The sequence below is a fragment of the Tricharina praecox genome (genome assembly GCF_024521635.1).
Source record: "Tricharina praecox strain CBS 144465 chromosome Unknown BZA05scaffold_7, whole genome shotgun sequence".
In the NCBI taxonomy this organism is placed as follows: Eukaryota; Fungi; Ascomycota; class Pezizomycetes; order Pezizales; family Pyronemataceae; genus Tricharina; species Tricharina praecox.
The window spans coordinates 1,247,853-1,273,406 of NW_026250409.1; the positions used below are offsets into that span (position 1 = coordinate 1,247,853).

General features: G+C 54.8%; 9 protein-coding genes across 9 annotated transcripts; 6 read left to right on the forward strand and 3 right to left on the reverse strand.

Annotated features, from left to right (window-relative positions):
- The first annotated feature begins 571 nt into the window (after positions 1–571).
- Positions 572–1,363, forward strand: BZA05DRAFT_253800 (uncharacterized protein). The gene has a single exon (XM_051480054.1). It carries the CDS (start codon positions 659–661, stop codon positions 1,145–1,147), a length of 489 nt encoding a protein of 162 aa, XP_051341373.1. The 5' UTR covers positions 572–658; the 3' UTR covers positions 1,148–1,363.
- On the forward strand, positions 1,364–3,166 carry BZA05DRAFT_253801 (uncharacterized protein). Its single transcript, XM_051480055.1, has one exon. The coding sequence runs from the start codon at positions 1,580–1,582 to the stop codon at positions 2,924–2,926; it is 1,347 nt and encodes a 448-aa protein (XP_051341374.1). The 5' UTR covers positions 1,364–1,579; the 3' UTR covers positions 2,927–3,166.
- BZA05DRAFT_253812 (uncharacterized protein) lies at positions 3,167–4,319 on the forward strand. Its single transcript, XM_051480056.1, has 2 exons — positions 3,167–3,592; positions 3,897–4,319. Exons 1-2 carry the CDS (start codon positions 3,406–3,408, stop codon positions 4,184–4,186), a joined length of 477 nt encoding a protein of 158 aa, XP_051341375.1. The 5' UTR covers positions 3,167–3,405; the 3' UTR covers positions 4,187–4,319.
- Positions 4,320–8,317: 3,998 nt separating this feature from the next.
- On the forward strand, positions 8,318–9,128 carry BZA05DRAFT_472709 (histone-fold-containing protein). The gene is made up of 2 exons (XM_051488027.1): positions 8,318–8,777; positions 8,855–9,128. The coding sequence occupies exons 1-2, from the start codon at positions 8,562–8,564 to the stop codon at positions 9,095–9,097; spliced, it is 459 nt and encodes a 152-aa protein (XP_051341376.1). The 5' UTR covers positions 8,318–8,561; the 3' UTR covers positions 9,098–9,128.
- Positions 9,129–9,678: 550 nt separating this feature from the next.
- On the reverse strand, positions 9,679–12,116 carry BZA05DRAFT_429486 (cohesin loading factor; the record flags this gene model as incomplete). The annotated part of the gene is made up of 8 exons (XM_051486132.1): positions 11,756–12,116; positions 11,590–11,697; positions 11,514–11,531; positions 11,328–11,443; positions 10,670–11,274; positions 10,474–10,613; positions 9,748–10,422; positions 9,679–9,696 (listed from the first exon to the last, which is right to left on the reverse strand). Exons 1-8 carry the CDS (start codon positions 12,077–12,079, stop codon positions 9,679–9,681), a joined length of 2,004 nt encoding a protein of 667 aa, XP_051341377.1. The 5' UTR covers positions 12,080–12,116.
- A 1,921-nt stretch (positions 12,117–14,037) lies between these two features.
- On the reverse strand, positions 14,038–15,162 carry BZA05DRAFT_253942 (uncharacterized protein). Its single transcript, XM_051480057.1, has one exon. It carries the CDS (start codon positions 14,687–14,689, stop codon positions 14,117–14,119), a length of 573 nt encoding a protein of 190 aa, XP_051341378.1. The 5' UTR covers positions 14,690–15,162; the 3' UTR covers positions 14,038–14,116.
- A 1,157-nt stretch (positions 15,163–16,319) lies between these two features.
- Positions 16,320–18,188, forward strand: BZA05DRAFT_253978 (uncharacterized protein). Its single transcript, XM_051480058.1, has 2 exons — positions 16,320–16,547; positions 16,643–18,188. The coding sequence occupies exons 1-2, from the start codon at positions 16,540–16,542 to the stop codon at positions 18,114–18,116; spliced, it is 1,482 nt and encodes a 493-aa protein (XP_051341379.1). The 5' UTR covers positions 16,320–16,539; the 3' UTR covers positions 18,117–18,188.
- Positions 18,189–19,396: 1,208 nt separating this feature from the next.
- On the forward strand, positions 19,397–20,370 carry BZA05DRAFT_393024 (mitochondrial 3-hydroxyacyl-thioester dehydratase). Its single transcript, XM_051483177.1, has one exon. The coding sequence runs from the start codon at positions 19,404–19,406 to the stop codon at positions 20,055–20,057; it is 654 nt and encodes a 217-aa protein (XP_051341380.1). The 5' UTR covers positions 19,397–19,403; the 3' UTR covers positions 20,058–20,370.
- Positions 20,371–20,832: 462 nt separating this feature from the next.
- Positions 20,833–21,397, reverse strand: BZA05DRAFT_424894 (uncharacterized protein; the record flags this gene model as incomplete). Its single annotated transcript, XM_051485931.1, has 2 exons — positions 20,833–21,258; positions 21,311–21,397. 2 exons carry the CDS (start codon positions 21,395–21,397, stop codon positions 20,833–20,835), a joined length of 513 nt encoding a protein of 170 aa, XP_051341381.1.
- Between the last annotated feature and the right edge of the window lie 4,157 nt (positions 21,398–25,554).

Sequence of the window (25,554 nt, forward strand, 5' to 3'; positions counted from 1 at the left end):
GTAGGTCTACCAGAGTATCCTGTATCGTGTTTTACTGGTGTGGATGCAGTCTTGACTCACGATACTCGCTCAATCCGATGCGACACAATGATGAGAAGAAACCATAATTACAGTTGAGGCGGATGTAGCTCCGCTGCCGTCCCAGTGGATATATATATACACACCGTTGAACTCAGTCTGACAGTTGTGTTTAATGGGTATGAAGTAAGTTTCGGGACTCAATGAAGGACATGCCCGGATAGCTTCCGGATGTGATGATGTTCCGACTTTATGTAGATTCCCCACGTGAGTACCAATATTAGGTACATACGATACAGAGCACCTAGTAGACAAGCTGTAGATACGAGGAATGGCCCATCTTAAAGCCCCTATATCCAAGTACACAACTACGAGTACATCAAGTTGGTTACTTGCGAAGTACTACAGATATCTACCTGCAAAAGTGCCCTCTCTACGCAGAGACGCCCTATGCCTAAGTACATACGAGTATCTACATCAAGTGGATACTTGCGTAGTATACTTGCCAAAGTGCCCTCTCCACGCAGAGACGCCCTAGACCAGTGGATATTCTTCTCGACTTCGCACCCCTCGTTCACATCGACATCCTCCGCTCTCTGATTGGCTTTCTATGTGCTAAATACAGTATACTAGTAGTGCTATGGACGCTCACCTGCACAGCTCCCCTTCGCAGGGCAAGAACACTACATACAAATGCTACGTGCCACCTTCTCACGCATTCCTTCCTTCACTTCTCCCACTCTTCTCTCACGCTTCCTCAACTGGGAACGACTGCCATCCATTCGCACTCACACCACCCGCACATCCACCCCTAACCCACGTCGCTCCCAAGCCAGCACCACCACAGCGCTACGCAACGCAACGCAGCGCACCAGTGCTCACTCTACCCTACCACACACACCACCCAAAGCATCCTCGCCCCCCAATTCCCTCCCCTCCCCAGACCGCAACAACAACCATCCCTTCCCTCCCTCTTCTCTTTCTCACCCTCCACCCACAACTCCTTCGCTACCATAACCAACCTACTCCCCACCCACCCACCACCACCCCTCATGCTTCCTCCTCCACGACTATGAGATTTACCCCACCGCCTTCTACTTCTCGTTCTCCTTTACTGCTACTACTGTAACTGCGATCGCATCCGATTCACCGCTTCGAATCTTCCTCTTCGCCTGCCGCTTCTGCTCGTGTATTCTAAACTTCTCGCGATTGTTTTGTCGCTTGTTTCGCCATCGCTGCTCGGTCGGCTACTCATCCTGTTCGAAATCCACAACAAAACCTGCACCGCAATAACAACCACAACAACAACCCGCCTCCTCGCCGCTTCGAAGTCGTCATTACACAACAACAATAACAACAACAACAACAACAACAACACGACCCGACGACTCGACATTCCGACCGAACTCAATCTACTTCTTCTTACCGACCGCACCATACCCTTTCATCAGCATCTAAGCGCAATCTCGAGCTTGATTTGGGTTTCTTCCGTCTTCTACCATTTTCCTTTTACCGTGCAATCTCCCCGTTAAAAGATCGACACGGTCGCAACATCACAACGATGACCGCTCCATCCCAGACTACCGTTACTGTTCTGCCCCACCAAAGACCCGGCGGCTTCCACAATAACAACAACAACCACCGCCATACCAAGAGCAGTTCCTCGGTCGCCCAATCTCAGAACATCGTTACCCCAAGACAGAAGAGCCAACCTAATATCCACACGGCTCAACAGATCCAGTCTCCACCACGCTCGTCGGAGATCAGAAACTCGAACAACAACACCCTAAAGACTCCTAGGGGCGACGGAGGATCAACCAAGAAGAAGAGGAGACAGAGGAAGCCGAAGGACATTGTCAACAAGAGCTCCCCTGAGCAGTCGAATGCGCGCATGTCGACCCAGTCGCATCGTTCCCCCACCATGAACACTGTGCAGACGACTCCCACCAAAGCTCCCTTGTCGACCCCTCCTAAGGCTTACGCCGGACCGACTTTCCATCACTCTCCCGCGCCTTCCACCTTACCGTTGCCGAAGTTTTTCTTCTCAAAGTCCGTTCCCTCTGCCAGGACCCAGGGTCTTCAGGCCATGATGGAGGAGGATGACAACAGCAGCACTACGACTGGCTCGCAGCCTTCATCGCCCCCGGTCGAAGGACCTCTTGAGCAGCTTTTCAGAGCCGATCGTGAGGAGAAGGCTCGCAAGAACCGTTCCTTCAGTGACAACTCCGACAGTGATTCGACCCCCGAAATCTTCGGACGTGACATCTTCTCCATGGATCCGGAGTCACCTGTCAGGACTGTCTTCAACACCCCCCGCAGTAGCGTTGTGCGCCCCACTGCCGGCGAGCGTGCCGTCACCGAGCCGATGTTCACCATGGACTCGTTGAACGCTAACCTTCCGGCTTCTCCCGCTTCTACTGGGCGAAACCTCGACGAGGCTGAGAGGATTGCCAAGACTGCTGCCTTGCGCCAACTTCTTTTCCAGCAGCCTGGCATCTCTCCTGTCGCCTCGCCTGTGCAGCATCGTGCTGTACCGGATACTCATTCGACTCCTGTGTCCGCTGCCCGCAACAACGGAAATTTCTACGTGAGCCCCTTCGGTTCTCCGGTTGCGCAGCGCCAGCAATCCCGCCAATTCGAGTCGATGAAGATGCCCCCTGCCCAGCAGAAGATGAATCAGTACCGCACGGCCCCTGCCTACTCGCAGCCCCTGCCTCAGTACAATGACATCCAGACGCCGTATTACAACACTACCACCAACAGCCAGCAGTTCTCGAACGTATTCGACTCGCGCTACGACAGCATGCCCTGCAAGGTTGAGTCGCGCGATTACCTCGACATTGAGAATCACCTGCGCCAGGTTCTCAAGCTCGCTCCTCGCAACCCCGTTGGCGGAGTCATGATCTAAGATCAATTTCTTTTTTCTTTGCATTCCGAAGAGGCTCGGCTTGATTCTGGTACATATCTAGGGAGATTTACATTTGGTGTATTACGGGAATACCACGGTTTTACGTTTCGCATCTCGAATTATACCACTTTCATTTTTCCTTTGTTTTCTCATTTTGGTGGGGATACTTCTGCTGTGTTCGCGGTCTTTGTTTCCTTTTCATTTTTCCTTTCATCTGCGTCTTTCAAGACTCTACCTCTTGGCCTCCGGCGACTGGGTTTTCATCGGGAATATGTGTAATGTTTTGGGCATGTTTCTGTACTTGGATCTCCTAGGTGGGTCGGATTTCAGTGGGAGTTTTGTCCTTTCATGGCGTTCATCCTGTTTTACTTTCATCTGTTCTTTTTTCTTCTTCTTTTTTTCCTTGTGCTCTATGTGTGTGACCGAGGTGAGAGAGAGATCACAGGTACTTATTTTGCTCGATACCTGGGTTGAGGAGGATGGGACGGGGGGTGTTGTGTCTTGATTTTGTATCCGGTGTTTGGGTTCGTGTCTGTCTTCGTCTTTGTTTGGGTGCGGTCATCTCCCTTACTATATCCTCGGGATTTTTGTTGATGCAACTTTCTGTCTCTTTTTCACCTCACCTTTTTAGTGTTCATTTCTCTACCTCTTTTTCTCTCTTCTGTGGTGGAGTTCGTGTATGTGTGGGATGGGTCATTTACTTCTTCTTTCCGTCCTTTCCCTTTTCCCTTTCCCTTTCTCTACTCTACTATTGACTGATATTGGGGCGTTTTTTTCTTCTTTTCTTTTCTTTTCATTTTAACACGGATGTACAGATTTTCTGAACAATGGGAGCGGGCGGACGGCGGACGGCGGAGTTTGGGTTGGGCTGTATTCGCTCCCTTTGCGTGGGGCGGCGTGGAGGGGTACTGATCTTTCCTTTCGACACTTACTATGTTTTCTTTTGTTGGAGGCGTGAACTCTTTTATAGGGGAGTTTGGGATCATGGCGGGAAGGGGGGATCACAGAGGGAGGGGATGGGGGGATGTGGGGATGGGGATGTTTAGACATTTTCCAGCTTTTACAGTCTCATGTTGGGTACAGGTGGCGGGGTTGGTGGTGGACAGGACAGATCTGGTGGGATTGGCGGGAGAATGGGCGGGGAGGCGGGGAAGTGGAGGGGAGGGGACGGGAAGGGGAAGGGGAGTGGGTGGTGGAGGGAGGACGACAGAGCCTGGCGAAGAAGGCTGGAGACGAGAGGATGGGCGGATGGGCGGATAAAACTAGAAACTGAGATGGTGATGGGAGATGAAATGGAAATAGAGCTCGAAACTCGATTTCGAGCTGCTTTCTTGAAGTCCAAGTCCACGTTCCTACGTTCGAAATCTTCAAATCTCAGGTTCTTGAATTCCACACGGTTTCCAGCCAGGGTCCAGCTTGGATCCAGCTTGTCCTCCAAATCACGTATCTTACGATGGTTCCATTCCATCCCCGACTCCCGAGTGACGCGGATTGAGGGAGTATTGCGAGTATTGCGCTGGCAACTGGAAACTGGAACTGGCAAATTGGCAAACTGGCAACTGGAAACTGGCACCTGGCACCTGGCACCTGGCACCTGGCGAAACGTCAGTGTGACGAGGCAGATAATCGCTCGCCACTGATACCGGTTGATGGATGGATTGATATCATATCGGCCGGAGTTATCGAGGGGCTACTCTACATAGGTAGGCAAGGTGGCGAGGGGGATCCGTCGACGATCTATCTACTATACTCTTCCTATGATACTCTAGAGTGCCCCAGTTTCAACGTACCTATGCGGCAAGAATTGCAGGGTTTTGTCGAGGGTTGGATGGCTTTTGGGTGCGTTCAGAAGTGCGTTCAGAAGTGGAAGATCCTCTGTACATAGTGTCGTCTGGCATGTTGGTAGGCTTCTGGGACAAGAGAACGCACTTGGTTAAAAACACAGCGGGGTATCCAAGCGAGCACGGGGGGGGGGGAGGTGGGAGGGGGGAGGGTAACATGGCGACTCGCGAGACCACCGGTAACTACCTAGAGTACTGCAGACTTCCGTCGAGCTGGCGGCGTCGAGCTGGCGGGGTTGTGTTGTGTTGTGTTGGGTTGGATTGGGGACGTGGCCGGCCGGCGAATCGGCTGGCGGACGAGTAAGAGCCCACCTACATACCTCCTAGTTAGAGGCCGCAACGCTCACTGCGCTGGAGAGACGGATGGACAATTGGACAATTGGATGGCCGAGGATTTTGCGGGTGGCCGCGGGTAACTAAGTAACTACTACTCTACCTACTGTAGAAGGCATTGCCGTGGGGATATGCGGGGTTGAGGCACTCGGGTTGCCAGGCACTGAGGCACTGGGGCTGTGGTGTTGGCTGCCGAATTCCCGTGCGGTTGTGGCGATGCTCGAGTAGAAGCTCGAAGGTACCTATTCTGGCGCTGGATTTGGCATCGCGGATGGGAGGGGAAGGGAAGGGCATACCTACCATACGCCAAAGAAGCTTGAGCTATCTGAGCGACTCCCCCGACGACTCGAGGCTGGAGGTTCGGGGAAACAGGAGATGGGGTGCAAGGAGTACTCTACAAGTCACACGTACTGTACTACCTATACATAGACCAGGTAGCCTAGCGATAGATACTCCAGTCTCCAGGTATCGACGTATCGTTTAGAGTAGATCTACTCTATGGACGCTCGGGGTGTTGATGCTGGAAAAGGCCGCGTCACGCGGTCTCCGTAGATGTTTTACTTTTCTGCGTACGTACGTGCGTGCGTGAGGAGGTTTGTGTTCATCGTGGCCATTTGAGTTGGGAATTCAAGCTCATGAATTGGTGCTTGAAAAGTCAAAGTCGAGTCGATCGAGAAGCCAACGGTAGTTATGCTTAAACATGGATTGAGTTGAGCAATTGAGAATACTAGTAGGGCTGCAACTCTAGGTGGATGAAGCCAAATCGTCCCCGTCAATCTTAAGTGACACTGTGACACCCAGCGTCCCTCTTCCACACGAAGAGCCTATTCCACCAGCGCGCACTCATAAATAGGGTGCTCAGATACCGTATGTAGGGCCATGGGAATCGGATAGACCGGCGGAGCGCATCGAGCCAGTGTTGGGAGGGACATGCCGAAATGAATGTCTCTGGATATGTTTCGCCGAAAGAATGTCCGATTGAGGTTAACCAAGACCAGAGCTGGCACTCAACATCCTAAATGCCACACAGCCTTTGAATAGATATAAACCGTAACCCGCCCGTATCCTCACGACGGCAGCGGCAGTCATTTACCTACCTCTTCAATAATACGGCACTCAAGGTACGGTGTGGCTCATGTTGCTGGGGGACTTGAGCGTGTCCGCGTCCATTCTTGAATTGGTGATTATCTACCGTATCCAGCTGACTCTACATATTCGCACAGTTACAATCCGGCAAGGAGGCGCCAGGGACGACTTAATACTACCGCCCTCTGCCGCAGCCCAAAAAGGCCGCGGATTCCTCCGTAGGGTCGTCTATGCTACTAACCACCGTTGAGGCCGTTCTCGCCGACTGGGTGGAGGGGGGATATCCGATACACTGTCTCCGGCGAAGACCACGAAGAGCTGGGCGGCCAATCTAAGCATAACTCAATTCCGTATCCGAACTGCGTGCTGCTTTGCTTACCTACTGTGTTCCAGCTCCTGGAAAAAATTGCTGCCAGTATCATGGGCCATGGCAGGCTGCAGCCTGGTAGGATCCGGAATCTGTCCACGGTCCACGGTTCACCCAACATCGACCTGCCTAACATTAGTATTCATGAACCGATCTGAAGAGTTGGTGGGATTTGCAACAGGCAAGATAAGGTGTCGGAGGATAGGTAAGGGACGGATGAGAGACGGATCAGGAAGAGGGCAGTGGGGGGAGAACGGTGATGGACGGATAAACTAGAAATCTTGGGGTGGGATGGAATCGAAATACCGGTAATCCGCAATTTCGGGTTGCCTTCTCGAAACTGAAGGCCATGGCCACGAGATTCTTCATGGTACCGTTCCTGGAATCTACAGCCTCTCCATACCGTACCTATTCAAGCTCGCAGGTTCTCCAAGTTATTCGTATATCAAAAACTCAGGCACCGAGATCTCAAGTCCACGTCCCTCTGCTCTGGCCCAGTTCCTGGCCCAGTTCCTGTCAGGTTCCCGGTTCATTATCGTTCAAGACTCAAGAGTGCTCGGCAGTACCAGTAGAGTAACGAGTTGGCGCCGGGAAACATCGGCGAGACGAGGCGAGTTACAACTCACATACAAGCGTTTATCCTGCTGCCGATAAAGTACCGATTGATTAAAGCCGGTGGGCGGTAAGTAGTGGGGGGTACGGTGGCGGGGGTCACTGGCTGGCGATCTCCTAGGAGTCGCGGGGCGGGTATGTATTCAAGCTTCCAAGCTTCCAAGCTTCCAAGCGAGCCGGTGGGAGCTCGGCGGGAGGGGTATTCTAGCGAGCTGGCCCAGGCGAATTTGCGACGAATTTGAAATTTGGAATCTGGCCCGATTTTCTGGCCGGGTGGGGGACTGACTGACTGCAGAGCTGGTTAGGCAATTGGACGGCGACGATTTGCGGGTGGCCATGGCCATGGCCGTGGCCGTGGATTTGCGACGTCGGGGTACATACGGTAGGTATGGGGCTGTGGTAGCCTGGCAGGCTGTGAATCTAGCATAGCTGCAGGAATCCGCAGAGCCCAGAATCCAGAATCCAGCTGTGGCGATGCTCTGGATTCTGGAAGCCCGCCCAGCTTAACTGGAACCCATGACCTGGAGGCCGCAGGTGAAGTGGCGAAAAGCCGGACAATGAGGCTAGAAGCCCAGATCTCGGACGAAAGAAGCCAAGATTGGAGATGGCTCTGCGGTGTCGACATCGTGGCCGCACGATTACGTCGGACGAAGACATCTACAGATCCTGACTATGTATGTAGGGCTGCGTCACTGTTTGTGCTTTTGCGCTGTGGAGTGGGGGAGTGGGGTGCAGTGGAGTGGCTTCCGGTTGTGCATAGGGAAGACCTTGATCTGGGTCCCGTGTGCGATTGCTGGTGGATTCCCCTACGTGTGCTCTACTACATATTCTCGTCGTATGACGGCCATTCGGCCATCACGGCGGAGATAATAGCTCTGTCGAGGCTTCATTCGTCCTTACGAGGCTAGGTAGCTCTGTAGTTTGAGACTTTGAGATTGAGGAAACCTCGAGACCGAGGATAAACCTGAAGCTATTCGTGAGGGTTAATGACGCTGAATCATCAAGTCTCTGAAGCCCAATCGCCCCGCCAGATCTCCATTCCTCGTCCCCTTCCTTATCATTTTCCGGCCGTCGTCACCGACTCCGCGAGCTGGCGCCTCAGCCTCGCCTCGCCTTTCAGCCTCAGCACCCCGCGAGGCCCACCCTTGTTTGCCCATATTCCTTGGCGGCAACGCCTCGCGCCCGTTGCCAGCGGCCAACACCAGCGGCAACGTGCCATCCCGCCGCGTAAACAATCCTTACACCGTTCACGCAACGCAACCGACACACCACCAGCACCACCACGACCACCACGCACTCACGCACTCACGCACCCACTCACATACGAACAAAGGGCCCTCCGCCCTCCCCTCACCTCCTTCTTCCCTCACCCACACCCTCACCCTCCCTCACAACGATGTCCACCCGAACCGGCCGCAAAACGATCGTGACGCCAGCGAAATACCGGGGGGGCGCGGCAGCGACGCCGACGTCGACGGGCGTGCGGGCGGGCGACCCTGCACCCGTCGCGCGGAAGTACCGGCGCAAGCCGGGCACCGTCGCGCTGCGCGAGATCAGGCATTTTCAGAAATCCACCGATCTGTTGCTCAGGAAACTGCCGTTTGCTAGGCTTGTGAGTGAACCCGTGTGTATAGGGAGAGGGGGATGGGGATGGGGAGGGGAGGGATGAGGCTAATGTGAAGGGTGCAGGTCAAGGAGGTCGCGATGGAGTATACCAACGGTGCCCATCTGTTTGGAGTTCCGGGCGGCGGCGCGGCACACAGGTGGCAGAGCACGGCGCTGCTGGCGCTGCAGGAGGCGGCGGAGGCGTATCTGGTCGCCTTGTTTACAGACGCGAATCTGCTAGCGATACATGCGAAGCGGGTTACGGTTATGCAGAAGGATATCCAACTGGCGAGGAGGATCCGGGGTGCTTGGGGCGGGCTGGGGTAGATGCCGAGGAGGATGAGGGGTGCGCGAGGCGGGGCGGGGCGGGGCGAGTTGAGTTAGATGGCGAGGGAGGGAATGAGGGTTGGAATGTTTTTAGCTTTAGGTCTTCGGCGTTTTGTACCGGTTGTGGTGGTGATATCTTGTGTACGGGGCCTCGGAAGGTCACAGACGCTTTTTTTTTCGTGCTGATTCGTGTCGTTTTTTTTCTTTTCCTTCTGCTTTGGCTTTCGGGTGTTTAGTAGGATGTGTAGTTGCTTTTGTACCGTCTTCACGTCGCGTGGAGCAGCAAGTATGGGGTCAGGTGAAGCTCTTCTCCATTTCTCCATCCCATCAACAGTAATTCACACACCATCCGCCTATTCATCAAACCAAGATCGAAACATTTCAACTAGAAAATAACTGTAACAACAGAGTAGATACCAATACGTCGAACAAGAAAAATACGCAGCCGTCAGCAAAGAAACAACGCGACAAACCAAGCAGGCAAGACAAATCAACCCTCAACACCATCCCAAACAAATCAACGCAAAGCCCAAGCACCTATGGTATTATACAATACCCCCACATTACCCCTCCACCCACTATTACTGCTGCTGCATCACCTGCATGGCATACATCGTAGCATCATCGATCTCCTCACTCAGCTGATCCACCTCCTGATACGGCGGCGGCGGGGGCAGATTCCTGGTAAGATTCTTGATGACCTGCAGACTAGCCTCCTCATTCATCTGCTGTTGGCGTATCGCCTCGAGGTCATTCCCCTTTCTTGCCAGACAGTCGGCATACATCTGGCCGCCCATGAGGGTCCACAGCGTGTCGCGTCCCTTCTTCGCATTCTGCCAGGCGGCTTTGGCCGATTTCTCCGCCTGCTCCGAGACGACACCGGAGAAGAACCGGTGGCACATGAAGTTGAGCACGATGAAGGTAAGCTGCACGTTTCCTGCTGCCGCGGCGTGGCGCAGAGCGAGTGAGAGGTAGTTCTTTGTCTTGACCAATTCCCCGCGGGCAGTGGCTTTGACGGCGATGTAGGCGGCTTTCAAGAGCTCGTTTTTGTGCTGGGGGCAGTAGCGCTCGATGCTTGTCAGGAGTGCGTCGGCTTCTGACGGGTTCTGAGGGCGCAGGATTAGGATTTGGTTTAGTTTGCTGATTATCGAGAGTTCCGAGTCCACTGGCGTGTTGGAGACCACCTCCGTGTACGCTTGTACAGCTTGGTAGAGATCGTTCGTGCCGTGATTGATTATCGCACGGAGGTAGGTTATGTGCAGGGCCAGTGGGGAGTTCGGTAGAAGAGCAAGTGGCACGGCGACTTCTTCCAGTTGTTTGAAGATCTTGGTGAGGTTAGCGAGTGATGATGCCATGACAGGTAAAAGGGAACTAACCTTCAATGCCGAGTCCCAGTCGGTTCTCATGCAGAGTAGGAACGCATAGTAAAGGTACATGTACGACTTGAGTGATCTTTTCCAAGCAAGCTTGCTCTTGGAAGCCTCCACGGACATTTGGGTGAATCCGGCAGTTATCCCTATTTGCACCATTAGCATCCGTCAAGTCACGACACACATTGCTCAAGAGACTCACTATCAACTGTCTTCAAACCCTCAGTCAAGAACCTCTCTGCCTTTCCATTCTCCTCGACATTTTTCTGGAATTTGACGTGGCCGCTGAGAAAGTATCCCACAGTAAACACATCATCTTTATTTAGCCACCTCAACTTCAGTCCCTCGGGTGGTCTGCCAGGTCGGCCAGGATGCACGTCGACCGAGAACTCTCCATCCTCCTTCCAGTTCAGCCAGCGCCCCGGTTGGTCCAACGATGTATGAAGCTTTCTAAGCTTCGGATCGCACTCCTGGGCCCGGCTAAGCATGAGGGAGCAGCAGATATCCAACAACTGCGTCAAAACTTCCAGCTGGGGTGGTATATCGAGGCCGCCGTTCTGCTGCGTAAACACGCGTGCCAGCGCTCGCTGCGCATTCTCGACACCGTCTGCACCGCCCCGCAGGGAGATCATCGCTTCCATCAAGCTCGCCAGCGCGATCACCTGTACGTCCATTCGGTCTTTCGACATGCTATAGATGCTGCGCAGCGCATTGGTGGCGGCCTGGTCATCGTGCGTGGGACCCGCCTCGGCCAGGAGATGGAATCGAAGAAAGCGGAAGGAATATGTCCACAGCGGGATGTCTAATCTGCAACGCGAGTGAGCGCGGGTTCACAATGCATCCGACCCGCGGAAACTTACGTCTCGACGTCCTGGATGAACGAGTTCAGCATCAGGAGTGCGGCCTTGTGATTTGTCTTGAACGTGATCTTGACAAGCAGGTACTGCATGCTGCACTTGAGCTCCATGAGGTTGTTCTATCGCAACGCGCATTAGACGACTGTAGCCAGACAGACAGAGGAGCGGATAGTTCGGTGTGCGGGGTACCCTTGTGGCGAGTTGCAACTACACCGAAGTCAGCATGCGCAGGCAGGACCGCGACGTATGGCGAGTATGTACATACACCCTTATTCAGCGCCTCCTCCGCCTCGTCGAGGTTCTCGGTCTCCTCGTACAGTATACTTGCGTACCGCAGCCTGACAATAGACTCGACGCGTGGCTGCAGCCGATACTATTCCCGCAACATCAGCATCCCGCCTACCCTCCCTCCACCACCACGAATGACCAACCTGCAACGCCGTCTCCAAACATGCCAGTCCCGTCGCCACGAGCTTATAGTACGCCTCGGCATCGCTCGCCGTTCCAAGCGAAGTCTTGTACCCGCTCGCATGGGCAGCGGTGATGTACGTATCGGTGAGCGCTAGCAGAACCGTGGGCAAGTCCGGGCCCATCTGCTGTGCTGGGGGCTGGCCGTGGCCGTGGCCGTAGTGGTGCGCATGGTGGATATTCCGTGTCGGTGTGTACTGCGCATGTTGCTGGGGATGTTGCGGCGGTGGGCCCCATCCGTAGTATCCGCCGCCGCCGCCGCCGCCGCCGGGGTTCTGTGAGGCCATCGTGACGCCGGAGTCAAGGTCGGGGTCGGGGTCGAAGGTGCGTTCTGAGTGATGCGACGTGGAGTCGCGGTGGTGGTGGTCGTGGTGGTCGTGGTGGTCGTGGGCCGTGGTCGTGGTGGTGGTGCTCATTGAGGTTACGCTGCCGAATGGGGCACGCGTGTGCCAAGCCCTTCACGTCGTACACGTGAAGAGCGACGAGGCATTAAAGGTGATTCGGCATGATCGACCAGTGGAAGGGTTGAAACGTAATCGCGGCCGGCCTTGGGAGGTGAGACATTAACCTTAATCAAGGCGGGCCGTAACTATGGAGGCTGAACAATAAACACTCGGACTGTCTTGTCGGGTGGGAGAGGTCGCGTGGGGATATTGAACACCATCCTTTTTCGGCAAAGACTGCCAGGTTGTAGTTACTGGTACTACTCTATATCGAATCCCTCACCCGACTTTGTTACTTTACTTCAATCATCCATCTCGAGACGAGAAGTCGGTGCGGTCAGGAAATGAAAGGATTTCGAGAAGAGGTCGATGATGTGGTTGATGACTTTCGGCTTTGAGGCGGGAGCTTTCGGTCTTCTATCCGAGGGCAGTAGCTATCATGGCTGTGGGAACATCTCTGTCCATCAATCCAGCTCTGATGTCGGCTTACTCGCGGGACTGCGGTCATAGGTTCGGAAGCTCATTCGCGGGATTCCCAGTTCCTGTTGTGATCACCTCAATGGACGGAGTACTCTACCCATTGGTTCCTTAGCAAAGCCTGGTCTTTCCCGTCCCGAAACAGCTACCTATCACCGCACCCCATGCCTGGAATTGCGGGAAGATTCCGGAGAGGACAGCCGGACGGAACCACGATGCCATCCACCGGTTACATAGCTACCAAGTAACTAACTGACAGCTATCCTCATGATCAATCCAAACGACCCTCGGATCCCGTATAGATGGGAGACATTATAGAAGCTAGTCCCGGTTTGACGGAGGAGGGAGCGGCCCAACCCCCTAGTATATCTAACTCAAGTTCAAGCTCTACCTCTACCTCTGGCCGTGGAAAGTTCACTCGTACTGCAATCTTCCACCTGTCATCCCTCGACCTTCACACCGCCCAATCCACCTTACCGCTCTCCAGGTACGTCTCTGCGCGTAACATCCGTCCAGAGTGCTAACTCCTGCCACAGAATCCCACCGCCATGTCCACCGGCTTCCCCGCCACCCCCGACGCCTCCGTCGCCACGCCCACATACGAAGTGTACACCCGCGTCAGCGACGACGGCGTGCGGAAGCTTGGCAGTTTCACGCATCTTCCGGAGGCGAACCACCTAGCGCGCAACGCGCTCGACGAGTGGCCGCGCGACGCGTTCGCGAAGTGGGAGGAGAGTGTCGACGCGGACGGAAAAGTGCGCATCGACGCTGAGTTCCAGATGAACGATCGCGCCGAGGTCTGGGTCCAGTTTTCCGACGAGGGGAGGCGCGGCGAGGTTTGGGTCGTGCTGAGGGAGGAGGGTGGGATCCTGAGGAGTGTACATCAGACGGAGGCGGGTGCAGGCAGGGCTAGGGAGGCGGGCGAGGAGGTTAGGAGGTGGGATTTGATGGCGTGAGTATGTAGGGTAGTTACCGGTGCGCAGGTAGAGCGTGGTGTGCGCTTGGTCAATGATTTTCTGAGCCTGTCAATCCGTGGGGTCCTGTGCCGATACAATGGTGCTGTGCTTGCCATCCAGAGGCATCGTCGGACGGACAATCGTAACAGCTGCCGAACGAACGCGGGGTGTCATGTCATACATAGGAAGCTGAGGAGTGATCTACAGTGGTGCAGGAACAGGAAAGTGCAGCAAACAAACCGCCAGCCATCCCAGGCCGACTCCGACAACCAGCCGGCATCCCATCACGGAATCAAAGTGCTGACAGGAAGACAAGCATGCAGGGGTCAAAGTAAACTATCGTTACATACCTACGTGGGGTCGACCGCAGTGTGGTTTGGGTGAGGAATTCTCGTTCCTTTCGAGCTCCTGGAACGCCAGACAGAGGGAAGCTAGGTATATGTAGTAGCTATCGTGTCTTCTTGACTTCCTGAAGCTGTCCCCGATAGCCATGTAGATTTACGTGCAAACGGCGGTTCGATTGACAATAATGGCAGCGGACATGTGCATCCGATCCGTCAGGAATTTCCGTGTACTCCATGTAGGGTTCCGCAAGCGTGCGCATAACTATACAGGACACAGCCCATATCTCCAGTACCTTACGTACATACAGAAGAGTAAAGGACCTGGCCGGAAGTCCAAAAGTTTGTGGGATCGGTGTATCATATCTACAGACTTTTCTCTGTGCACGAACTACCACGACCACTATCGTAGTGCTGCAGGGGATGCTCGGGAGCAACAACCATAAGCATAAGTTATCGACCAGCGCCAGCGCGTACGTGTCAGCAACCAGCCAAAGGAAATGTCGCATCTGAGACATCTGCACCTGTAGCCGTTCGATCTCTTTGCTGTGTGCGTGGTTTTGAGGGTGGTGTCTGCTTACATACCGATCACTTCTTGGGTTCCACGAGACGACCGTTTGGAAGGGGGTTGTGGTTTCAGGGGCCGCCAGACGCTGGGGGATGATATACCCGCGCTGCATGGGGTATGTTTGGCGGCGGTGATGGCATTCTCGTCTGGCTGGAAGAGAGAACGCTCGCAGGTTTGTGTTTCCGAGGGGGAGGTGGTTTTTTTTCCTTCCGTTTTTCTGCTTTGCTTGCACAGCGGAGTTGCGATCCTTCCTGCATGTATGTATGATAGGTACTGTTGATAACCAGGCCGGGAGAGAGACGGGCAGAGAATCCGGCAACAATGAGAGACACGAACCTGATGGATGTGCCGTTCGAAAGATAAAGGTAAAGGTGTTCCCAAGATGGCCATGGAGATGGCACACAGGTGCAGGTCTTTTCCATGGGCTCTCCTCGACCAGAATCCACGGACATGATGGAAGGTGATGTAGGTATGTGATGGATGTGATGGATGTGATGTATCTACCCTATGTGATGGATGGGATGGCCTGATGTCATAGAGTTCATCTGGAGGTAGGTACATAACTATCGATATGCGTCTCCTCTTCCACCTGCTTCTGCTTCTCCTTCTTCTCCTCCTCGGCCATCATCTGGATCGCTATATGCGCGCGAACAAGCTTCCGCTTCAATCGGACGGCAGTATATATCGGCCCCGGGGGGTGCACTGGGCGGTGGGTTCGCCGTCGCAGGTTGAGTGCTCGAATGGTAGGGAGAGATAGGGTACTTGGGTACTTAGGGTACTTTGTTAGAGTAGGTATCTAGGTAGCGGGCCGGAGGAATAGGTGGATTTCATTTGCGGGAGGCATTCCAGCCAATCAGACGGCCGGTGAGAGCGGCAAGGGCATCTCCTCGAGAGCAGACATGTGGAGTGGAGCAGCAGCAGCAGCTGGCACGCCACGCAGATTCTAGGTATCTCCCAGCCCGAGAATTGCATGGCCGGGCCCCTTGTTGCGTCCCTCTTCGGCTCCGCCCTTGGTCATTTCCCGCGATCAACGACGCTGCTTTGGACGTGTCTGGTTCCATCCCACACATGCGCTCTGCTGTGGCCAGGAGGCCAGGACTGAAGACAAAGGTTCTCGTCCCAGGGGAGTTCCCATTTGGAAGGTCTTGGCGCACGGTCGTCCTGTGTACCGTATTCTGTATGTGTAGAGAGTACCGATGCTGTTCGATGTCGCTCTGTTGCCGCTAGGGGGCATGGGTCGGGGGAGGGTTGTATGCTCCACGCAGTTGAGCGGAGGAAACTTGGTCGGTGTTAGTTAGTGCTGTTGGTGCAGGTCGAGAAGTGCGAGGGAAGAATGTACGCAGTAACACTAGTAGTGGTAAACCACCAAAAGAACCTCTTCTTCCTTCTCCTTCTCCTTTCTCCCAACAACACCATTCCACCAACCACAATAACACCAACAATACCACTGCCGCAATCCCATTCAATATCACAATTCGTCTTTGCTACTCACGCTCGTTGGTTCTTTGAGCTCCGACTGCTTGTCTGTCAGTTAGTCCAAGCCTACGTTCGTCATAGCGCGCGTTCTGACAAAAGGGTCAAAAAGCTCCCTGTCCCGTCGAGAAACCCACCCCCCGTCTTCGTCGCTCGCTCCTGTTCGTCAATAAGAATAACAACTACTGCTACTATTGCAACAATAAACAACAACAACACAACCACTACCTCCTTCTTCTTCACTACCAACTACTACGCCCAGCACCGAACTCCTGTTCTCCGCTACAATCAAACCCAACAACCCACTTCACTCACAATCAACTACAATCGACCGCCCCTCGGAACCAGTAACAGTCCTCTTACCCGGAGCCAACTGCTACACACCTCCCCCAATCCGGCCGAAACTGCTTGGTGGTTGATGGACACTTGCTCGTAGAAGCACACACATAGAACCGCACTTCGACAGCTTAGCTTCTCCTTTCCGCCGTCATGTCTGGGTGAGCTTCTCTCCCATCCGGCTACCCCCTGTCTCCTGCAGGTACTTGACTTCATAGAGATCATTCGAACTTACGAACTGCTTCCGAAATTCTAGGCTCCAAGAGGGCATCCGGTCGTTCTGGCACGCGATGACGTCCAATGACCGACATGCCAATCACGATTCACCCCATCGCGCGTTTTCCGGAAACACCCACCAGCCCCTGGCCGGAGGTGTTGGCCGCAACCCGCCGATGCACTCGGTAGCCTCCCCGAACGGCGACCGTCCCTACCACGACGACGACCCCGCGAACCGTTCTACTACCGCTCTGCAGAACACCAATGGCTTCTCCCCTCGACTATCGACTCACGGTGCACCGACTACCCCGTACTCACCGGGTGCACGGTCTGCTGCCGTTACGGGCCCCCCTAAGGATGGGATTGCCCTGCAGGAATTTGGCACTGACGGACAGCCTCCGGCTCCACCGGTGGCTCACTCGTGGGAACGCATTGAGGTCTGGTCCGAGGAGAGCTATCCGGAGTTGTTCGACCAGCTGTGCACCCCGGCGTCAGTAAACGATGTCAACGAGCTCGAGTACAGCCTGGATTGCTCGCTCCCGTTGGAGGTCCGCGAGTCCCTGCAGATTCACGATGGACAGGAGCGTGGCGGAAGGCCGACTGGTGTCATCTTCAGCGGCATGCTGATGGACTGCGAGGAGATCTTGGATGAATGGAAGAACTGGAGGGTTGTCGAGAAGGAGTTCATGCAGCCGACACCCGGCGTGCAAGGGGAAGCCGGTCCTTCGAGCGCCGCCACCGTGCCGCTCGGCCGCACAGACCTCGCGGCCCGGCAGAATAGCCAGCCGGAAGGTGCGGTTCAGAAGGTCTATGCTCACCCTGGCTGGATCCCGTTAGTGCGTGACTGGGGTGGAAACTACATCGCGGTTGACCTGGCACCTGGCCCGGCGGGAGTTTGGGGTCAAGTGATCCTTTTCGGTCGTGACTACGATACTAAGTTCGTCGTTTCGAGGTCTTGGGCCCACTTCCTGGCGATGGTTGCGGACGACATGCAGAGCTCCCACTGGTCGGTAGACGAGGAGAGCGGAGAACTCAAGCTCAAGGACCCTAGGGCCCCGCGGTCCGAGCCTTCGTACATGGAGATTCTCAGGGTGAGGAACGAGCGCAAGTATGGCAGGCGTCGCTCGATGCGGCCGAATTCGAGGCCAGGTTCTAACCCTAGCTCCGCTCCGGGTTCCCCGCACCTCACGGCCATGTCCCCGACCAACGGCTCGAGAGGACTCACCCGGCCCGTCAAGGGACCCAGCACTATGGACGACAACCACCTCAAGCCCCCCTCGAAGAAAGCGGCGAAGGCTCTGCGAAGTGTCAGCGAGGAACCGACATCACCGCTTCCTCTCGTCACGGCTCTCGCCAAGGGTAACGCCAGCGGAAACCTGTTGGACGAGGGCATGGAGGAGATCAAGATCTCGGACGACAAGGAAGACGGGATCACCAAGCTCAAGCGACAGTCTAGCGACTTGATCCTGCCTTCGCCTGTAGCCGTGGCCAAGCCCGCCAGCATCGCGGTTTAAAGAGTAGCTCAATCTCTTTGTCTAGGGATAGAAAAGGTGTCTTTTTTCCTTCCGTGTTTCTTGCTTTTTGCTTGTTTTGCATGGTGTCTTGTTCGTTTCTTCATTGACTGTCTGTAATACGATGAATTTCATTACGGATGGCTTCATTGCTCAGCTGTGCACGGCTTCTCTCTGGTGCCCTCTGTGCGATTGCGCGGGGGGATTTGGGTGTACGATTTTGTTTCCTTTGCCCCGTCGTCTCCTTGGTCCCAACGAATTCCTTTTGCTTTTGATTTTACACGGGGTGGAAATACAACTTTACGCTTGTGCATTGTTACGGGGATACTTCCCCCTTCTCCTTCTTCTTTTTCTCCTTCTTCTTTTGCTTTTTGGCTTCCCTGAACGCTGTAGCATGCTGTAATACTTCTTTGCGGTGGGCTGCGTGCGCCAGCCACCGTTCATGCTCTTACACTGCGGTCTTACTTTCGGTCTGTGGGGCGTTTATTGTACGCGATACCTTTACTACTATTAGGTGAACTGTCGAGATGTTCTACTTGCATATGTGCGGATTCTTCTGTGTGCTCGAGAGTCACAGGAGAATGCCTGTGCCGATGTGAGGCTTTCTTCTGCTCGTATTTTCCTTTCCTCTGCTTTCTGTTTGCAACCCTACTGTAGTGATGTGTATATGTACCCTCATGAATGTTTTCTCAATAGATTGAAATGATGAACGATGAGCTGAGAACGATGAGCTGAGAAACGGATTTTCACATGCAAGCACGATGATGGGCCAAAACCACCCCACAATTTGTTTACTTTTTCCCGCGTCCCCCGCACCGAGCCCTGCAGACCCGCACATCCGAAGCCCGAACGTTTCCGTGACGTCTGCGGCTGAGCTTATAAGGGAACCAGGCAGGTCCAGTACAGCGATTGAGCTCCAGCTCTCCCGTCGCCCACAAAAGCGCTCCCAAAGAACCCGCAACGATGTCCCGCCACCTCCTCCGCCGTCTATACTCCACCAGCACCTCCGGCGCCGGCGCCGCCGTCTCCACCGAAGCCGCGGCCAACTCCCTCCTCCAGCGCCCGCTGCCCTCCATAACCGACTGGCTCACGCCCCAGAACTCGCACCTGCTCACGCTCAGCACGAGCGCGTACCTGCGCACGACCCCCTCTCGTACCACCCCTTGCATCTCCGGCGAACTCCCTCCGGGCCACCACCTAGTGTACTTCCCACCTCAACTCCCGGAGCACCTTCTCCTCCGCGACGGCAGCGACGCGGAGCAGTCACCGGGCGCCGCCTGGCCGCGCCGGATGTGGGCCGGCGGCTCGCTGGCGTTCTCGCGCGCCCCCGGCAATCGCCTCAGCTACTTCGACGAGGCGCGGCTGCAAGAGCGCGTCGAGAGCGTGCAGGTCAGGGGCGAGAAGTTGTTTGTTTGGTTCGAGCGGAGGATGTTCCGTGCGCCTGTTGGGGCGGGAGAACCCGCGCTCACGGAGAGGAGGTGTTTGGTCTTTTTGCCGCCTGTGGGGGAGGGGCCGCCCGCACAGCAGCAGCAGAGGATGCTGGAAGTGAAAGGGGATGTGAAGAGGGACTTTGTCGAGACGTTCACACCGACCCAGCACCTCCTGTTCCGCTTCTCGGCGCTGACGCATAATGTCCACCGCATACACTACGACGAGGGGTTTTCGCGGACGGAGGAGGGGTATAGGGGGAACCTGTGTCATGGGCCGCTCGCGGTGGTGTTCCTCCTCGGCCTCCTGAAGCGCGAGATGCCAAGGGGGAAGCGCATAGTCGCGTTTGAGTATAAGTGTCTCGCGCCCATGTTTGTTGGCGAGCCGTATAGGATTGCCGGAAGGTGGAAGGGGGAAGAGGGGGATGCCACAAGGAAGTGTGAGCTGTGGGTTGAGACCCCGCAGGGTGGATATGCGGTTAGGGGCACGGCGGAGGTCGAGAATGATGTGGAGTAGATATTTGGGAGGGAGGGAGGCATGTTCTGATCACGGTGATGCGTGGATGTAGGCTATATTGTCCACACGGTACTTTTATCGAGAAGACTCACGCCTCGAGTGATACCCAATGCACAGCTTCACTTGCTGGCAGAATACCCAGCACTAGGTACTGGATAGTCATCCCGAAGCACCATACTTGCCTAGAACCACAACTACTGGACAATTAAATAAACAAACGGCTGTGATCAAGGAGAGGAGGAAGAGGAGGAAGAGGCGGGATGTTTGCCTGTGATCTCGGTCGACGGCCAGGATAGGGGAACGAGGTTCCGGCGCGAGTGGGTTCCATATATCTACCGACATCGGACCGACACCAACACGTTTGTATCTGGGCGAAAGTCTCCCGGAAACCTAGGCAAAGTCCTCTGTCCGGTTGGGATTGCCTGACAGTGGGACGAAACTCATCCCCCTGGCCACTGATGCCATCTTTCTCCAATGAATATCCGTGAAGCCAACCGTACATGGGATCGGGACAGTGCTTCCTCCACGTAGGGATATCTCATTATATCGTGGGGAGGTGTGTAGAAAAAGTTCATCGATATGGCCAACACGCTCAGGAAGCAAGCAACACGCAAGTAGTAATAAAACATCAAACCCGAATCCACTCCTCAAGATAGAACGAAAAAAACAAAATAGCATTGCCGCTCACTACTCCCAGTGGGGTTTCCTCCTCGCCATCCCGTCCCGCCATCCCGCTATCCCAAAAGCGCCCATCCCTCCTGTAGCCCGCGCCTTCTTACAAGCTCAAATTATACGAATACGCACTATCCTCGATATTCTGACTGACCCAGAGGACGCAGCAGCTGGCCATGACCAGGGCGTTGCTGACCGCGTTCGCGACGCCGAACCACATGGTCGGCCAAGGGTGTCCCGGGACGACATACTTCAGGACGAGAACAGTGACGCTTCCGGCGAGCCCCCCCGCGATGAGCGCGAAGCCCATGAACAGCACGAGGCGCGCCTTCCACGCCACGCCCGAGCCGGAGTACGAGTATGAATCCGCCGACAGCCGCGCTTTCTCGATGCTGTTGATCACGAGCATACCAAGCACGCTGCACAGCAGCGGGATCCAGTCGACGATCGTCACGTGCACGTTGGACGTGCCGTTCGCGGTCTTGGAGAATACTGAGGCGTCGAGAAAGGTGAAGAAGCCGAGGGAGAACTGCGGGGGTTGGTTAGCGGCGTGGGGCGGGCGGAAGGGGGGGGGATGGTACGAGTGCGCCGGCGCTGTAGACTCCTGCTGTGCGGAAGGCGAGCGAGGAGGGGAGGTGCGGCAGGGGGATGCGGAAGAGGCGGGACATGGTGGTGAGCTGGGGTAGGGGACAGTGAGGTTCGAGGTTCGTGGAGGTGCGCGGTGGTGTTGGTTGCTACTAGTCGGGGGGTGGACGGTTGTTGTAGTGGATGCGGATGCTGGGGAAGCTGAGATGATGATGCGGCTGTGCGCTTGGAGCTGGGACAAGGTTACACGGGGCTTGGCGGTCTAGCTACGCCATTACGTCTCGGGCCGAGTGATGTTACGTGGGTCAGACCAGGACAATGCAACACTCAAAGTCTGGGTCGTCTCTGGAGAGATGTAGCTCTGTATCTATAGTACATGATTGATTTAATTGAATTGTTGAGTGCTAAAGCTTACACAGCAGACTGACGCCATACTAAGATACAGCATCTCATCCATTCATACAAAAAGTTACCCATCCGTAGATATCGTAAGAGTAGTATCGTGACTAGAAAGATGATAGAAGAACGGGCATCTATATCAAGCACACGGGCTCCTTATGGTTAAGTCTCTAAAGCCGAGCGGACTTGAGCCCTCAATGAGCTTGGGAGCTGTTACTGCGATTGTCCGGAGGAAGTTTTATTTGGCTAGCCAGAGGGGAGCAGTCTGGAAGGCTATGTAAAGGTTGAAACCTCGTCCGGATATTTCTGCTAGAGAACTAACCATGGGCGGTATGGTGGTAAATTCCTGCGTGTATGGCGCACTGTTGAACAACTTCGCCGCGGTGATTGGAAGCTCCAGGCCTTTGACTGAGACCTGTGAGAATCCCTACAGGCTTGTACCGGTGACTTGAGACCATCTTGACGGCGCGATCGACCCGGTATTGAAGGACTTGAAGGAGCTTGTGGAGTGGTTTCTGGATACCCGGAGGTATGCTCTCGTCCGGCTTAGTTTTCCTTCCAAACAACAACTCGAAGAATGCTGTGAATTAAGGGAAGCTCGTGATCTAGTGGAGATATTCTGTGAACCCATGAAATATCAGCGGGAGGAGCTGCTGGAAGTTGAGCTTCTGCAGAGTGGCTGCTGTAAACGGAGCTGGACGAAGACTTGGTAAATGACGAAGTAGCGTAGTGATACTCGAAGCTTGAATAGTAGGTAGAGGCGCCGTCGTCGTTGGAGTCTTCGTCGCCATCCCGCACGTTCGGACCTATCCTCGATATCCTCTCAGGCTTCAGCAAGATTAGGATCCGCTTCCACCATCTTCACAGCGTTTCGAGCCAACTTCTCCACATGACGCACCATCTGCTGACTCGATTTGCTACATGAATAGGTAGGTATGTCAGGATAAACAGCAGCGCAAAACTAGTGCACGGACCGAATAGGTATCCAGGAAGGTAGGTATATAACACAAACCGATTTTATATCGTCAGCATCAGTGATTCAGTGTGAGTGAGGATTTATGCTTCCCCGAAGACCGCCCACGATCTGCAGAACATTCCCCTCTTTCTATGCCCACTTCGCACAGTTCCACAACGTGAACAAGCCCACCGCCACTTCCTCTCCAATCCCCACCCATAAGGTCCTGCAGGCTGCAGCTCCCGCTTGAGCTCCGAGAAAGCACACACGCAGCCGGTAAGCGTTGCCAAAATCTGGTTGATGTAGCATTGATGTCCGGCCTTCGCTTCTCGCTAATTCTCGTTCCGGCGGAGACAGTAGAAGGTTCTCGAACTGGTTATTGGCGGAAGATAATGACAAGGGATTAGGCTTTGTCGTGGATGTTGCGGGCATGATAGGAAGCCGACAACTTTGACGCTGGTTTGGAGGAGGCCGGGGATTAATGCCGCTGCTGACATCCCGTCCATGCTGCTTGTCGTCTGCTATCTGGATGCCTGGGTGTCCTGAGGCCCCAGTGTCCAGCTGTGGGTTGTGGGTTGTACATACTTACTTAGGTACGGCGATACATTATTCCTCCCGTTGCCAACGGGAGGAGGAGGGCCTGGCGTAGGTATCTAGTATTAATCACATTTATCACTCGCCTCGACGAGCACCAACTGGTTTAGGACCCACCTCTTTCCGAGCTCACTGCACCACGAATTTCGACAACTCGGTCTACAGTCCAACTGACTCGAGCGAGCAAGGACTCAAGTACGTCCTCAGAAGCTGGTCACGATGGTAGCTGTGAGCCCCACGACGACTCCTCGGCCGCCTTTGGCAACCAACACAAAACTAACAATCTCCAAAAAAAGAAAAGAGAACCCACGCAACAGCTTCCTACCGTAGCACTATCTTTGACACTTGCGCGGTGGCCTCCCCCTACTAGTACTCTGTGCGGATGATGTGCGAAGCTACCTCAAGAATGCTCATCTCTTGTAACTGCTTCATCGCATTTCACACCGTTCTAGATAGGTATTCAACCACAACTTTGAACCGTCGATGATGGCATTGACTAGCTTTAGAATACATGGGAATACAATACGCTTTCTCGACAATACATGTGTATCCAGCTGGTCCGAGAGTCCTGTTGGTTCGCTCCATGGCTGCCATCCTGCGACCAGCCAACCAAGATGGGCAGAAACGAGAGAGTTGGCGAGAGAAGAACCGTTGCTCGTCTCGTCTTGATTCATTGGTTTCTCAGTTTATGGGTAGTGATGCACGCCGTCGTCTGAACATGAGTAGTCAGTGCGGAGCAGAGTATGACCACACCCGCCCGGACGGGGAGCAACAACCTTCCTTCCTTCCTTCAGTATCCCTCACCGCATCAGCAGCTGGGCCAGTAGGCTATGGTGGATAGACACTTATCTGGTATCTGGTGGAAGAGGAGCTGGAGTATTCGTGGTATGATCGTCACCCGGCAGACTGGCACTGCGCTTGACTCCTGATTCCTGAATCCACAAAACGCTCCTATGTACATACACGGGCAGAAGCAGGATTGCGCAAAGCCTGCTCCCAGCTGGGACTAACTAAGAGGTATGCACCTACTCTACTCTGGAGGCGTTTCGTTTGTCCCCCCCTCGCACGAGGACTCGTATCACGACAGGTAGCCTCCGCGAATGTGCTCCGGCAACCGCAACTCACCCCACCTTCCGGGCCCAACTGTTGATACCAGTACCAACCAGTACATTCCCCCTTCCATCCCTCCCTTCCTCCCTTCCTCCCTTCCGTCGGCCATGCACAGTGCATGGCAAGCATGCCATGCCATGCCACTCGCCGACGGATAGTTGTAGTCGTAGTGTGAGCCCTCGCTGGGTCCGCATGGCTCTACGAAGACCCGTTCTGCATCCCGCCGCGACCCGCCATGTCTCGCCGTGTCCCGCCACGGTGCCGGCGGTGACAGTAGAAAATGGCTCATCCGCGGGGGCTTCGCATACAGCAAGAAGTGGTGGTAGACTGTAGTGAGCCCGTAAGGCTCCGGTGCATGGACAATAGGGTGGGGTGGGGGTTCAAGCGTTCAGCGCTGGCAAACAGGCTGGAGGGTAGCACCGTTAGTTGGGGCTTGCGAGAGCTTGCGCTTGTTCCACAGCAATCCTCCCATCAGTGCATGATCCGGCGGATCGAGTCGGCGCACGCTGCATCACTCGTGCGCCAAGGAGTGCGAAGTGGTTTCCACCAGTCTGCTGGAGTTGGAGGCGGCATCCACGCGGGATCCGGAATGGATGAGCGCGTGGCGACACTGGCCAATATATACCGTTACCAACGAGCCCGCGTTGAACAAACTCGTGGCCCGTGGGTACATCTTCAAGGACTGTCCCGAGGGCGGAGGTTGGAAGGAAGACAGAGAAGCTGAAATAAGTGCTCGGATATATGGCTGATTGCGAGTGCGGATTCCGTTTGTATTATAGTTTCTTTAATCGCATAGATGTACGCTGGCAGAATTGGGAACACGAGCTGGACAGCCATCGGGTGGAAACATCAATACTGGTGCGTAATCCTACGGTATCGAGGTCGGAGGCAGTCGAACAGGTAAGTAAAATTGAGTGCGAAGCCCTCACCCCAGCCGCAATGGGGGTACCAGAGGCCTCGCTGCGAGCTTGGGCAGCTCGCCATTGTGTAGATCCTCATCCACGCACTCTGGCAGCAGCACTATAATCTATAGTTAATCGGGAGACAAAAACCGGCGCCGGCGCCGACGATGTCTGCAGTCAATCAATCCATCAATCAATGTTCACAACCACATGCATCCTACAACGTCCATCACCTGCACTGCACCCCGCGAATACCGTTATGATCTGCCATCTGCCAACT